At 42.1% G+C, this 13357-nt stretch overlaps 1 protein-coding gene across 3 annotated transcripts; it reads left to right on the top strand.

The window, feature by feature from the left end:
- Positions 1-6512: 6512 nt before the first annotated feature.
- On the top strand, positions 6513-12582 carry LOC133613370 (uncharacterized). 3 transcript variants are annotated; one of them, XM_072914581.1, is made up of 14 exons: positions 6695-6716; positions 7268-7410; positions 7976-8144; positions 10133-10331; positions 10423-10458; positions 10542-10637; positions 10725-10787; positions 10869-11027; positions 11093-11398; positions 11477-11599; positions 11674-11929; positions 11988-12119; positions 12176-12454; positions 12547-12582. In XM_072914581.1, exons 4-13 carry the CDS (start codon positions 10158-10160, stop codon positions 12448-12450), a joined length of 1620 nt encoding a protein of 539 aa, XP_072770682.1. In that variant the 5' UTR covers positions 6695-6716; positions 7268-7410; positions 7976-8144; positions 10133-10157; the 3' UTR covers positions 12451-12454; positions 12547-12582. The 3 variants fall into 3 exon arrangements, with proteins under 3 accessions (XP_072770683.1, XP_072770682.1, XP_061826853.1); XM_072914582.1 differs by lacking the exon at positions 7268-7410 and having other exon boundaries at positions 6513-6716; XM_061970869.2 differs by lacking the exon at positions 6695-6716 and having other exon boundaries at positions 7179-7410.
- Positions 12583-13357: the final 775 nt, after the last annotated feature.

Below are 13357 nucleotides of genomic sequence, written 5' to 3'. Positions count from 1 at the left end.
ATGTGCAGAGCATAAATGTGGGGATGTCACCAGAAAGACAAACTGAAAAACAATGAACTTAAATACTACAGACATGATTAACGAAAACAGGTGCGTGACTCAAAACGTGAAACAGGTGCGTGATGTGACAGGTGAAAACTAATGGGTTGCTATGGTGACAAACAAGAGTGCATAATGAGTCCAAACGTGGAACAGGTGAAACTAATGGGTAATCATGGAAACAAGACAAGGGAGTGAAAAGCCAGAAACTAAAGAGTCCAATAACTAAACAAAACATGACTAAGACAAAACATGATTACACAGACATGACACCTCCAGACGCACGAAGAGTCAAGCAGCAGATTGATTGATTGATTGAGACTTTTATTAGTAGATTGCACAGTACAGTACATATTCCGTACAATTGACCACTAAATGGTAACACCCCAATAAGTTTTTCAACTTGTTTAAGTCGGGGTCCACGTTAATCAATTCATGGTAAAGCTGAGTTGTTTTATTGCAGCTTATCAACTTGACAATAAGCTACTCATTATAACACACACGGAAGCAGCGCAATGGTCACATGTCTCATTGTTATCGTTGCAATGACACACTTTTGCAACAATAACACACTCCTGCATGAAGTCAAGTCCGGAATATTCTGCTGGCGGGTCATGTGACCTTGTGATGACGTCAGCGAGTACCATATGGAAGACAAAAAAAAAAGAAAAGAAAAGAAAAAAGCACCGTCTTGCTGACGCACGACTCCAGTTTGAGTTCTCTGTGGACTTTGAGATAAGGGCTCCAGGACTCGGAGTCCTAGCCGTGGTCCGCTGGGAGGAACGAGGCTAGGATTCTGAGGGTTTCGTTGGCACACATGTATACCATACGTAGACTAACCATATTCTGAAATCCCAAAAAGAGGACACATACTGTATATGTGTGCCAAGGCGGGCAGCACGCCAAGGCCGGGACTAGGTGAATGTGAAAATCTTGAATAATGTAAAAACTGGGACTTTTTAGGTGAAAAAATACCAAATTTTATTGTCTTAATCAAGATGCTTGTTTTAATGGTGGAATGGTTGAGATTTGTTGAAAAATGTGGGAGGAGTAATCGAATGAAAAAAAGAGCAAAAAAAACATGATATGATTTATTGTAAAACTGGTAATATTGGGAGCCGCATGCCCTGAAAGCGCTGAGCGTTTTGATGCTTGAACAGGATCAATCGGATAAACGGTTTGGGAGTTAGAGGCGGACGAAAAACGCTACGGAAGAATAATGAATAGATACATTTTGGTGTAGAATAAATAAACTATTAAAACGCGCAGTTGCCCTTCAAAGTAGAGGAATTTATTGACGTTGATGGAGTTATTTCTGCACCTTCGGAGTAACCAACCAGGTGTTAGTATCCGCCCACCGACTTTGATGGCTGAGTTTGACTGACAAAATGAATCCACAAAGTGCACACAGGTTCATGAAATAAATACGATAAAACAGTAAAATAAACCATTACATCTGTAAATAATTAAATCATGAAACAAATCATTAAAATATGAGATAATTAAATCGTCAATCAATCAATCAATGTTTATTTATATAGCCCTAAATCACAAGTGTCTCAAAGGGCTGCACAAGCCCACAACGACATCCTCGGTACAGATCCCACATAAGGGCAAGGAAAAACTCACCCCAGTGGGACGTCGATGTGAATGACTATGAGAAACCTTGGAGAGGACCGCATATGTGGGTAACCCCCCCCTCTAGGGGAGACCGAATGCAATGGATGTCGAGTGGGTCTGACATAATATTGTGAAAGTCCAGTCCATAGTGGATGCAACATAATAGTAAGAGTCCAGTTCATAGTGAGGCCAGCAGGAAACCATCCCGAGCGGAGACGGATCAGCAGCGCAGAGATGTTCCCGACCGATGCACAGGCGAGCGGTCCACCACGGGTCCCGACTCTGGACAGCCAGCACTTCATCCATGGCCACTGGACCTGTCTGTCTCCCCCTTCACAAGGGAAAGGGGGGAGCAGAGGAGAAAGGAAAAAAAACGGCAGATCAACTGGTCTAAAAAGGGGGTCTATTTAAAGGCTAGAGTATACAAATGAGTTTTAAGACGGGACTTAAATGCTTCTACTGAGGTAGCATCTCTAACTGTTACCGGGAGGGCATTCCAGAGTACTGGAGCCCCAATAGAAAACGCTCTATAGCCCGCAGACTTTTTTTGGGCTCTGGGAATCACTAATAAGCCGGAGTTCTTTGAACGCAGATTTCTTGCCAGGACATATGGTACAATACAATCGGCAAGATAGGACGGAGCTAGACCGTGTAGTATTTTATACGTAAGTAGTAAAACCTTAAAGTCACATCTTAAGTGCTGTTGCGTTTGGACCAGTTGTTCCTCCCAGGGAATTCAAGTTTCTGGTCGTCGCTCCCAAGCTCTTTACGACACTTAAAGCTGAGTAGAAGAACCACCAGAGACAGAATAGGTATTTTGTAATATATTTGCAAAGCTTTGTAAATATCATGAGACCAGTCCAGCATAGAACATTCAATCGCGCAGCTAAGATGGTCTGATCTAAAATATGGAATCCTTCTCTTCTATAAAGTCTCTCTCCCTCCCACCCTCGTTGTCTTGTCTTTCCAGCCCAAACACATGCCCATTGTCCTCCGCATCTGGACAAAAGAATAGATAAGAAGAAGGAGTATCTCTCTTTCTTACATTCCATACCCAAGGTTAGCACACAGTATTTGCAGACAACCAAAAGACCACAATTGGAAGAAAAACACTAGCTGTTTTGTAATATGATTATGAAATGAAAGAAGTAACACTTAAATACGGATATATGAAAATATCTGCCTCCGACAGTGCACAGGAAGCCAATGCAGGTGAGCCAGTATAGGCGTAATATGATCAAACTTTCTTGTTCTTGTCAAAAGTCTAGCAGCCGCATTTTGTACCAATTGTAATCTTTTAATGCTAGACATAGAGAGACCCGAAAATAATACGTTACAGTAATCGAGACGAGACGTAACGAACGCATGAATAATGATCTCAGCGTCGCTAGTGGATAGAATAGAACACATTTTATCGATATTACGGAGATGAAAGAAGGCCGTTTTAGTAACACTCTTAATGTGTGACTCAAAGGAGAGAGTTGGGTCGAAGATTCTTTACCGAGTCGCCTTGTGTAATTGTTTGGTTGTCAAATGTTAAGGTGGTATTATTAAATAAATGTCGGCGTTTAGCAGGACCGATAATCAGCATTTCCGTTTTCTTGGCGTTGAGTTGCAAGAAGTTAGCGGACATCCATTGTTTAATTTCATTAAGACACGCCTCCAGCTGACTACAATCCGGCGTGTTGGTCAGCTTTAGGGGCATGTAGAGTTGGGTGTCATCAGCATAACAGTGAAAGCTAACACCGTATTTGCGTATGATGTCGCCTAGCGGCAGCATGTAAATGCTAAAGAGTGCAGGGCCAAGAACCGAACCCTGAGGAACTCCGCACGTTACCTTAACATAGTCCGAGGTCACATTGTTATGGGAGACGCACTGCATCCTGTCAGTAAGATAAGAGTTAAACCACGACAAGGCTAAGTCTGACATACCAATTCGTGTTTTGATACTGTTGCGTTTGGACCAGTTGTTCCTCCCAGGGAATTCAAGTCGCTGGTCGCTCCCAAGCTCTTTACGACACTTAAAGCTGAGTAGAAGAACCACCAGAGACAGAATTAGTATTTTGTAATGTATTTCCAAAGCTTTGTAAATATACTGAGACCAGTCGAGCATAGAACATTCAATCGCGCAGCTAAGATGGTCTGCCCTCCCTCCCTCGCTGTCTTGTCTTTTCAGCCCAAACACATGCCCATTGTCCTCCGCACCTGGACATAAGAATAGATAAGAAGAAGGAGTATCTCTCTTTCTTACATTCCACACTCAAGGTTAGCACACAGTATTTGCAGACAACCAAAAGATCACAATTGGAAGAATAACACTAGCTGTTTTGTAATATGATTATGAAAATAAAGAAGTAACACTTAAATACGGATATATGTAAATATCTGCCTCCGACAATACGCTCTAATAAAATATTATGATCGACGGTATCGAAAGCAGCGCTAAGATCAAGAAGCAGCAACATAGATGACGCATCAGAATCCATCGTTAGCAGTAGATCGTTAGTCATTTTTGCGAGGGCTGTCTCCGTAGAGCGATTTGCCCTGAAACCGGATTGAAAAGGTTCACAGAGATTGTTAGACACTAAGTGTTCATTTAGCTGCTGTGCGACAATTTTTTCGAGGATTTTCGAAATAAACGGAAGGTAGTTTACCATGAGGTCAGGATCGAGGTTAGGTCTTTTGAGCAGAGGATGAAAAACCGCTTTCTTGAATGCTAGGGGAACAGCGCCGGAGGAAAGTGATAAGTTTATAATATTTAGCACTGATGGACCTAATAATACAAAAAGCTCCTTGATAAGTTTCCCAGGAAATCGGTCAAGTAAACATGTTGTTTGTGAATTGTGAATTGTGACAAAAATTAAATTAACTGTGAAAAACTGAATTGTCGAATAAATACAATTTTGCATTACATTATTTAATGACACATTTAAATATTTAATTAAAATATTTATGTAATTTTGTCCCGTTTAGTTCACCGTAAATAGTTTCAGGCATAGGCGCTGATCTACATTTCTTCCAGTGGGTACTCGGTGTGTGTGTATTAGTGTTGTCCCGATACCAATATTTTTGGTTCCAGTACCGGTAACAAAAGTATTTCGGTACTTTTCGGTACTTTTCTAAATAAAGGGGACCACAAAAAATTACATTATTGGCTTTATTTTAACAAAAAAAATCTTAGGGTACATTAAACATATGTTTCTTTTTGCAATTTTGTCCTTAAATAAAATAGTGAACATACTAGACAACTTGTCTTTTACTAGTAAGTAAACAAACAAAGGCTCCTAATTTAGCTGCTGACATATGCAGTAACATATTGTGTCATTTATCATTCTCTTATTTTGTCAACATTATTAAGGACAAGTGGTAGAAAATGAATTATTAATCTACTTGTTCATTTACGGTTAATATCTGCTTATTTTCTCTTTTAACATGTTCTATCTACACTTCTGTTAAAATCATACTTGCCAACCCTCCCGGATTTTCCGGGAGACTCCCGAAATTCAGCGCCTCTCCCGAAAACCTCCCGGGACAAATTTTCTCCCGAAAATCTCCCGAAATTCAGGCGGACCTGAGTGACGTGTCGACAGCCTGTTTTCACGTCCACTTTCCCACAATACAAACAGTGTGCCTGCCCAATCACGTTATAACTGTAGAATGATGGAGGGCGAGTTCTTGGTTTCTTATGTGGGTTTATTGTTAGGCAGTTTCATTAACGTCCTCCCAGCGCGGCAACAACACACAACAACAGAAGTCACGTTTTCGTCTACCGTAAAGCAGTTCGTCTGCCGTAAACAGCAATGTTGTGACACTCTTAAACAGGACAATACTGCCATCTACTGTACATGAATATGTGACAATAATATCTCAGGCTTTTAGAGAGTGCAGTGCACAACTGCACACACAACAAGGAGACGAAGCAGAATGCATCATCAGAGAGGGTGTTCAGCATGGTTAGATTAATAGTGACAGAGAATAGAACAAGGATGGACAATTCAACCCTTAACTCAACATTGAGTAGATGAGTGTTATGTGTGTGTATATGTGTAAATAAATGAACACTGAAATTCAAGTATTTCTCTTATTTATTTATATATATATAACTAGAATTCACTGAAAGTCAAGTATTTCCTATATATATACATATATATATATATATATATATATATATATATATATATATATATATATATATATATATATATATATAGGAAATTGGTGAATTCTAGCTGTAAATATACTCCTCCCCTCTTAACCACGCCCCCAACCACGCCTCCCGACCACGCCCCCGCCCCCCACCTCCCGAAATCGAAGGTCTCAAAGTTGGCAAGTATGGTTAAAATGTAATAGTCACTTATTCTGCTGTTTGGATGCTTTACATTAGTTTTGGATGACACCACAAATTGGGGTATCGATCCGATACTAAGTAGTTGTGGTCCCCTTTATTTAGAAAAGTATTGAAATGTATCGAAATACATTTTGGTACCGGTACCAAAATATTGGTATTAAGACAACCCTATGATGTATACACAAATATGTTAAATTGTGGAAGAAAATATTCAAAATTAAAAAGAAAATAAATGACTGAGAAAAAGAAATATGGCATAAAGATGCAATTATTTCTTTTTATGTAAAGAAATAGAAATGTGCTTTAATAGTCCTGACTTCATGGATTTGTGTGAATAAAGTGTCCTTATTTCTAATTGTTGCATCATTTCTTGGTATTTCTCACATAGAAATGTTTCATACGTCATAAACGTATTGACACACGAGCAGATGGCGGCGTAACTAAGCATTCGCGTCTCTCCATAGCGAAGTTCACAACTTTGACGTGTCTTGTGTGTGACGTCACCCCAGGTTCTTTCATGACAAGGATGTGCTGAGTATGAAGGCCTCTGATCGGAGGACGATGCTGACTCATAATGCGGGAGAGGAGAGGTGGACCTCCTCGGTTCCATCTCAGCTACTTCCTCATGTTGTCCCCAACACTCCTCCAGAGTCTTTATTTTGTCCGACATCTGGCTGAGTCCGGTCCAGCTTTTGGTCCTTTGGCTTTGGTAAGACAACAGTTGTCCTTTTTGAAGATTTGCAAAGAAGCTGCAGAATGTTCTCAGCTTGTTAAACATGAGTTGTGGCACCTGGTTATCAAACAGTGATCTACATTTCTTTAATTTCTGAAAACATTGGACATTCTACTTTTGTAACGCTTTGATCAAATGAGCATAAATGTGCATTTATTACATGTCACAAAGGTTTAGGTGCTATAAAGGACTGTGGTAAATATAGATAAGATTAATAGTGTGATGTGTGCATGACAAGAACTATAATTACATGTTTTAAATACAGAGCATTTGATCTTTTCAGGGTTTTTTTTATGAGAGAAGTAGTACAGTTTGTCATATTTCATGTTAGAAACCAGATCTTGGGACTTTGAAGTGCGTCTGAGTCCTTTGGTTGGAGGGTGGCATGATGTCATAGAGGATGTGCCATGCAAATGTCATAAACATGGTGTGCTGCACGCTGTCTGCCAACCTGGCATTTGGCTGCAGCATGCCGATCTCCCCACACCTGCACCACCAGCCACCTGTCTGTCACTGACGTCCCCCAGGTCCTAGTTCTAGTTCAGTTCCACCTACCTCCATACACACATCACTGAACTTAGACCTGTCACCCATCACTGGATCGGACTCCTCATCCATCCCTGGGCTTGACCCTGTCATCCGTCACTGGACCCTGTCATCAGTACACCAGGTGAGCACATATGACACCCTCCAACTTTTCACCATCTCACAAAGCTCCCAAGTTCAATAATAATATTGACTAATTTTACAAATTTATTTTAAGTTAATTTAATTTAATCTCCCTGAGCTGTTTTATTGTCTTATTGTGGTGGAGGAGTTTGCATGTCTCAATGGTCTTAGGAGCTATGTCCCCCCACGACAAACAGGTTCTAGGTGAGGGAGGTTTCAGGTTTTGTTTATGAGAAGCAGTACAGTTTGTCATATTTCATGTTAGAAACGAGATCTTGGGACGGCGAGTCTCTCTGCTTTGAAGTGCGTCTTTAGTCCTCTGGTTGGGGGGGGGGTGTTATGATGTCATAGAGGATGTGCCGCGACAGTGCAAATGTCACAAACACGGCGTCTGTCACTGATGTCCCCCAGGTCCTATGTTAGAAACGAGATCTTGGGACGACGAGTCTCTCGGCTTTGAAGTGCGTCTGAGTCCTCTGGTTGGGGGGTTGTCATGATGTCATAGAGGATGTGCCGCGACAGTGCAAATGTCACAAACACGGCGTCTTGTCACTGATGTCCCCCAGGTCCTAGATCCAGTTCAGTTCCACCTATCCCCATACACACATCACTGAATTTAAACCTTTTACCCATCACTGGATCGGACTCCTCATCCGTCAGTGGACTCAGACCTGTCATCTGTCACTGGACTTTGAACCTGTCATCCGTCACTGGACTCGGTCATCAGTACACCAGGTGAGCACACTTGACACCCTCTTACTTTCACCATCTCACAAAGCTCCCAAGTTCAATGATGATAATGACTTATTTTACAAAATATATTCAATTTTTTTAAGTTAATTGAATCTCCCTGAGCTGTTACCTTATCGTGGTGGAGGAGTTTGCATGTCTCAATGGTCTTAGGAGCTATGTCCCCTGGTAGGGCCTCCCATAACAAACAGGTCCTAGGTGAGGGAGGTTTCAGGTTTTGTTTATGAGAGGAGTAGTACATTTTGTCATATTTCATGTTAGAAATGAAACCTTGGGACGGCGAGTCTCTGCTTTGAAGTGCGTCCTGAGTCCTCTAGTTGGGGGTGTTATGATGTCATAGAGGATGTGCTGCGACACATGTGCAAACGTCACAAACACGGCGTCTGTCACTGATGTCCCCTAGTTCCTAGATCCAGTTCAGTTTCACCTATCACCACACATCATTGAACTTAGACCTGTCACCCATCACTGGATCGGACTTCTCATCCGTCACTGGACTTGAACCTGTCATCAGTACACCAGGGGACACCTAACTTTCACCATCTCACAAAGCTCCCAGGTTCAATGATAATATTGACTTATTTTACAAAATATATTACGTTTTTTAAGTTAATTTAATCTCCTGCCTGAGCTGTTACCGTATCGTGGTGGAGGAGTTTGCATGTCTCAATGATCTTAGGAGCTATGTCCCCTGGTAGGGCCTCCCATGACAAACCTAGGTGACAAAAAGCAGCACAAAGACTTGTATGAATACAAAAAAAATCGAGGACCAAGATTTCCCTCGCCCTGACTCATGTCACCGGGGCACACCTCTGGAGCCAGGCCTGGAGATGGGGCTTGATGGTGAGAGCCTGCCCGAAGAGGCAACATGGGTCCACCCTCCGATGGGCTCACCACCCATAGGAGGGGCCATAGAAGTCAGATGCTCTGAGAGCTGGGCGGCGGTTCGATCCTCGGCTACAGAAGCTAGCTCTTGGGATGTGGAACGTCACCTGAGCTGGTGCGTGAGGTGGATCTAGTCTGTCTCACTTTGACGCACAGCAAAGGCTCTAGAACCAGTGCCCTCGAGAGGGGCTGGTCTCTCTTCTACTCTAGCGTTGCCAGCAGTGAGAGGCGATGGGTGGGGGTGGCAATACATGTTGCCCCGTGTGTCAGCCTGCACGTTGGTGTTTAACCCGGTGGTTGAAAGGGTAGCTTCCACCCGCCTCCTCGTCGGGGGACCGATCCTGAACATTGTTTGTGATTACGCACCAAACAGCGGTTAACAGGACCCGTCCTTATTGGCCTGGAGAGTGGGGAAGTGTTTAGGGCGCATCCGACTGGTAGGAGACCACGGAGAAGACCCAGGACACGGTAGAGAAACTGTCTCCCAGCTGGCCTGGGAACACCTCGGGATCCCACGGGAAGAGCTGGATGAAGTACGAAGTCTGCGCATCTCTGCTTAAGCTGCTGCCCCGCGACCCAACTTCGGATAAGCGGAAGAAGATGGATGGATGGTTGGATGGAAGTTAATTTGATTTAAAGAGTGTATTAATTAAAGATTCGTAAAAAGCCTTAATTTTGACTTGTTAAAACCTGCACAGACCCTGACCACAAAATAAATCATACAAATATGATTTGTGCTGATGTTGTATCAATCCCTAATTCACAACTACATCCCTTGATCTAAACCCACATCAGACTGATATCGGTGTCCGTCAGTGCTAAAGGCTACAATATCGGTGGGGCATCGGTAGCTAAAAAGTTGTATCAAGACACCCTTACTTTGAAAGGGCTCCTAAACACCTCTGAAGAACCAGACCCCTGGTCAAATAAATAATAACATGCTTTTATATTTATTATTATTAACATGCTTTTATATGTATTATTATGGCAAGTTATACAGCAAGGACGAGGAACTTTTTTGTTATTGTTCTTACGGAGTGTTTCTCATTTGCTTATGGTTTTATTGAGTATTGTTTTTAAATTTTCAGGCCAGATCACAGAAGAGGTTGAACCATGGAGCTCAATAATTTAGTCGACATGACCTCCACCCACTCGCCCTTCATCGTTGGAACCATCTCCATCATTACCTTCCTCATCGTGATCCACATTCTTAAAATCATCTTCACTATAATGTCGGATGGCAGCATCATTCCGTCTTGGATGAAGATATACTTACCTTCTTTTTACGTAAAACTTCTCTTTTTACGTAAAACTACCCTCATTTGTATACATAGATGTTGAACACTTGGTCAAGTTGACACAACTTTTTCTCCTACAGCATAGACTGGCTACAGACAACTTGAAGAAAATTGAGGTAAAAAAACCAACACATTTTTACACTTGGTTAAAAACTTAGACCCTGATTTTTTTCTTGTATCACTTGTGGATATGATGAAGTCTCTGCAAAAACAGCATTTGGACAAGATGAAGACCCTGGAAAAACATCTGAACAATCAGATTGCAAAAACTGCAAACAACGAAAAGGAAATTAAGGTAAAAAACAAATGTTTACACTTGGTTGTAGAGTTAGACCCTGACCTCTTTCTCTTGCAAAAACGCACATAATTTGTCAACACGAAGACTCTGAAAGGGCGTCTGGACAATCAGATTGCAGAAACTGCAAAAAACAAAAAGGAAATTGAGGTAAAAACATTTTTACACTTGATTACCTTCGACCCTAATTGTTTTCTCTTAAAACTCATGTCATTTGTCGGCATGGTGAAGACTTTGGAAAACCATCTGGACACAATGAAAACCTTGGAAAAAGAACGTCTCGACATGATTAAAACTCTGGAAGAAGAACGTCTGGACAAGATAAAGACTCTGGAAGGACGTCTAGACAATAAGATTGCAGAAGCTGCAAACAACAAAAAGGAAATTGAGGTAAAAACATTTTTTTGAGTTACAGATCCTGATTTTTTCAAAACTCACATAATTTGTCGACGAAGACTCTGAAAGAACGTCTGGACAAGACTCTTGAAGATGAACGGCTGGACAAAATGAAGACTTTGGAAGAAAAACGCCTGGACAAAAAGAAGACTCTGGAAGAACGCCTGGACAAAATGAAGTATCTGGAAGAACATCTAGAAAAAATGAAGAATCTGGAAGAACGTCTGGACAGGAAGACTCTGGAAAAAGAACGTCTGGACACGATGAAGAATCTGGAAAAAGAATGTCTAGACAAGATGAAAACTCTGGAAGACCGTCCAGACAATCAGATTGCAGAAACTGCAAAAAACAAAAAGGAAATTGAGGTAAAAACATAGTATATAAAGGCTTAGACCCTGATCTTCTCTTGTAAAACACTCATGTCATTTGTCGACATGGTGAAGACTCTGGAAAAACGTCTGGAAATGATGAAAACCCTTGAAGAACGCCGAGACAAGATGAAGACCCTGGAAGAATGTTTGGCCAATCAGATTGCAGAAGCTGCACACAACAAAAAGGAAATGGAGGTAAACACATTTTTAAACTTGGTAAAGTTTTAGATCCTGATCATTTTCTAACGCCCCTTGTCGACATGGCAAAGACTCTAGAAGAACGTCTGGACAAGATGAAAACCCTAGAAGAAGAACGTCAGGACAAGATGAAGACCCTGGAAGAAGAACGTCTGGACAAGATGAAGAGTCTGCAAGAATCTTGCAATCAGATTACAGAAGCTGCACACAACAAATTGGAAATGGAGGACTTGGTTAAAGTGTTAGATCTTGATCATTTTCTCACGCCACTTGTCGACATGGTGAAGACTCTGGAGGAACGTCTCGACAAGAACGCAGCAGAAGAAGGTAAGTGAATAAGAATAAAGTTGACCTATGACCTGACACTGCATGTGTCACCCCACAGCCAACGCCGTGGTGGTGTTCTCAGCGGGGCTGGAAGGAAGAGCTGGGACCACTAAGGCCAGCAATGGGGATCAAATACTGGTCTACAATAAGATGGTGATCAACGTGGGTGGTGGCTATGACGACAGCACAGGTATGATGTCACTATACAGCATTTCTTGACATTCCACTAACAAATTCCTCCTGCAGGCATTTTCAAAGTCCCCATCAAGGGCCTCTACTTTGTCACCTTCACCTGTGGAAAATGTTATAATTATAATATGGGGGCATGGGTGACGAAGAACAACCATGACAAGCTGATCTGTGTGTTTGACGACAATAACGGTAACAGCAGAATTACCAACAGCATTGTGGTGGAAATGGAGGTGGGAGACGACCTTCGGGTTTTCTTGGAGAATGGTCACACCATCCTTACCACTTGTATACGCACCACCTTTAGCGTCTTTCTCATCAAGCGCATGTAAACAGGTGGGTGCATTGATCCTCATATCAGTAATATCGATTAAGGGCAGTATCGGATGGATATTGGAGGGATGACCTATCTTCCATGTGTCCTACAGGCTGGACTGGATAGGGTGGACCAACAAAGGTAAAAAAAACAAGATGAAAATCATAAAGAACACAAAGGACTAAAAACATTAAAAGAGCACTGAGTTGATGCAACCAGCTGTGTCGTTTCTACAAATAGCTCCAAAAGTAAACAATGAAAAACCATAAATAGAGCAGACAAACAACAAAACACGGCCAAAGATGGGAACAGACCCAACAAAGGACTTCGTCCTAGGCTGCCCACTAGCCCCCGGCCAATGTCCGATCCGCATACATGCTTATCTATCCAGGACTCCCCGAAGCTCAGCCATCAGCACTTGTGCCGCAGGCCCGTCTCTTCGTCCCGTGCAAACAACACCAAGGACAAATGGCTCCCCCGAGGCAGATCCAAAAGTTGTTGCGCAGTCCCAAAAGAGCCCCAATCAAAAGGCAAAAAACACACAAGAGGAAACCTCAAGAACAGAAAATTAACTCCTGCAGCCAGCAGCCACCACAGCGATGCCATCTTGGAAAATTAAAAAAAAGCCTGCCATTGCCCGCTGTCAGCGAGATTAGCCCTGCTGGACACCTGCTGAGTTGCTTTTCTGCTCGGCACTCACATCCTCTTCCTTGACTTTTTTAGTGATTGTTACATGTTTGTTCAATAAGAACAAGGTGTGATGCAAAAAAATGGGAGGAGGGCATGTAGCGAGTGAAGGACGTCGGCAAGCTGTCAGTCCTAATTAACATGTCAAATACTGTTTGACTATGTTAATTACAGTTTGAATTTTCTAATTACAGTTTGACTTTGGTTGCTATTTACTACTTGGCTTTGTTTGCTAA

Source organism: Nerophis lumbriciformis, linkage group LG13 (assembly GCF_033978685.3).
Source record: "Nerophis lumbriciformis linkage group LG13, RoL_Nlum_v2.1, whole genome shotgun sequence".
In the NCBI taxonomy this organism is placed as follows: domain Eukaryota; kingdom Metazoa; phylum Chordata; class Actinopteri; order Syngnathiformes; family Syngnathidae; genus Nerophis; species Nerophis lumbriciformis.
The sequence above is the reverse complement of the archived record's forward strand: the minus strand, read 5'-3'. Positions and strand labels throughout refer to the sequence as shown.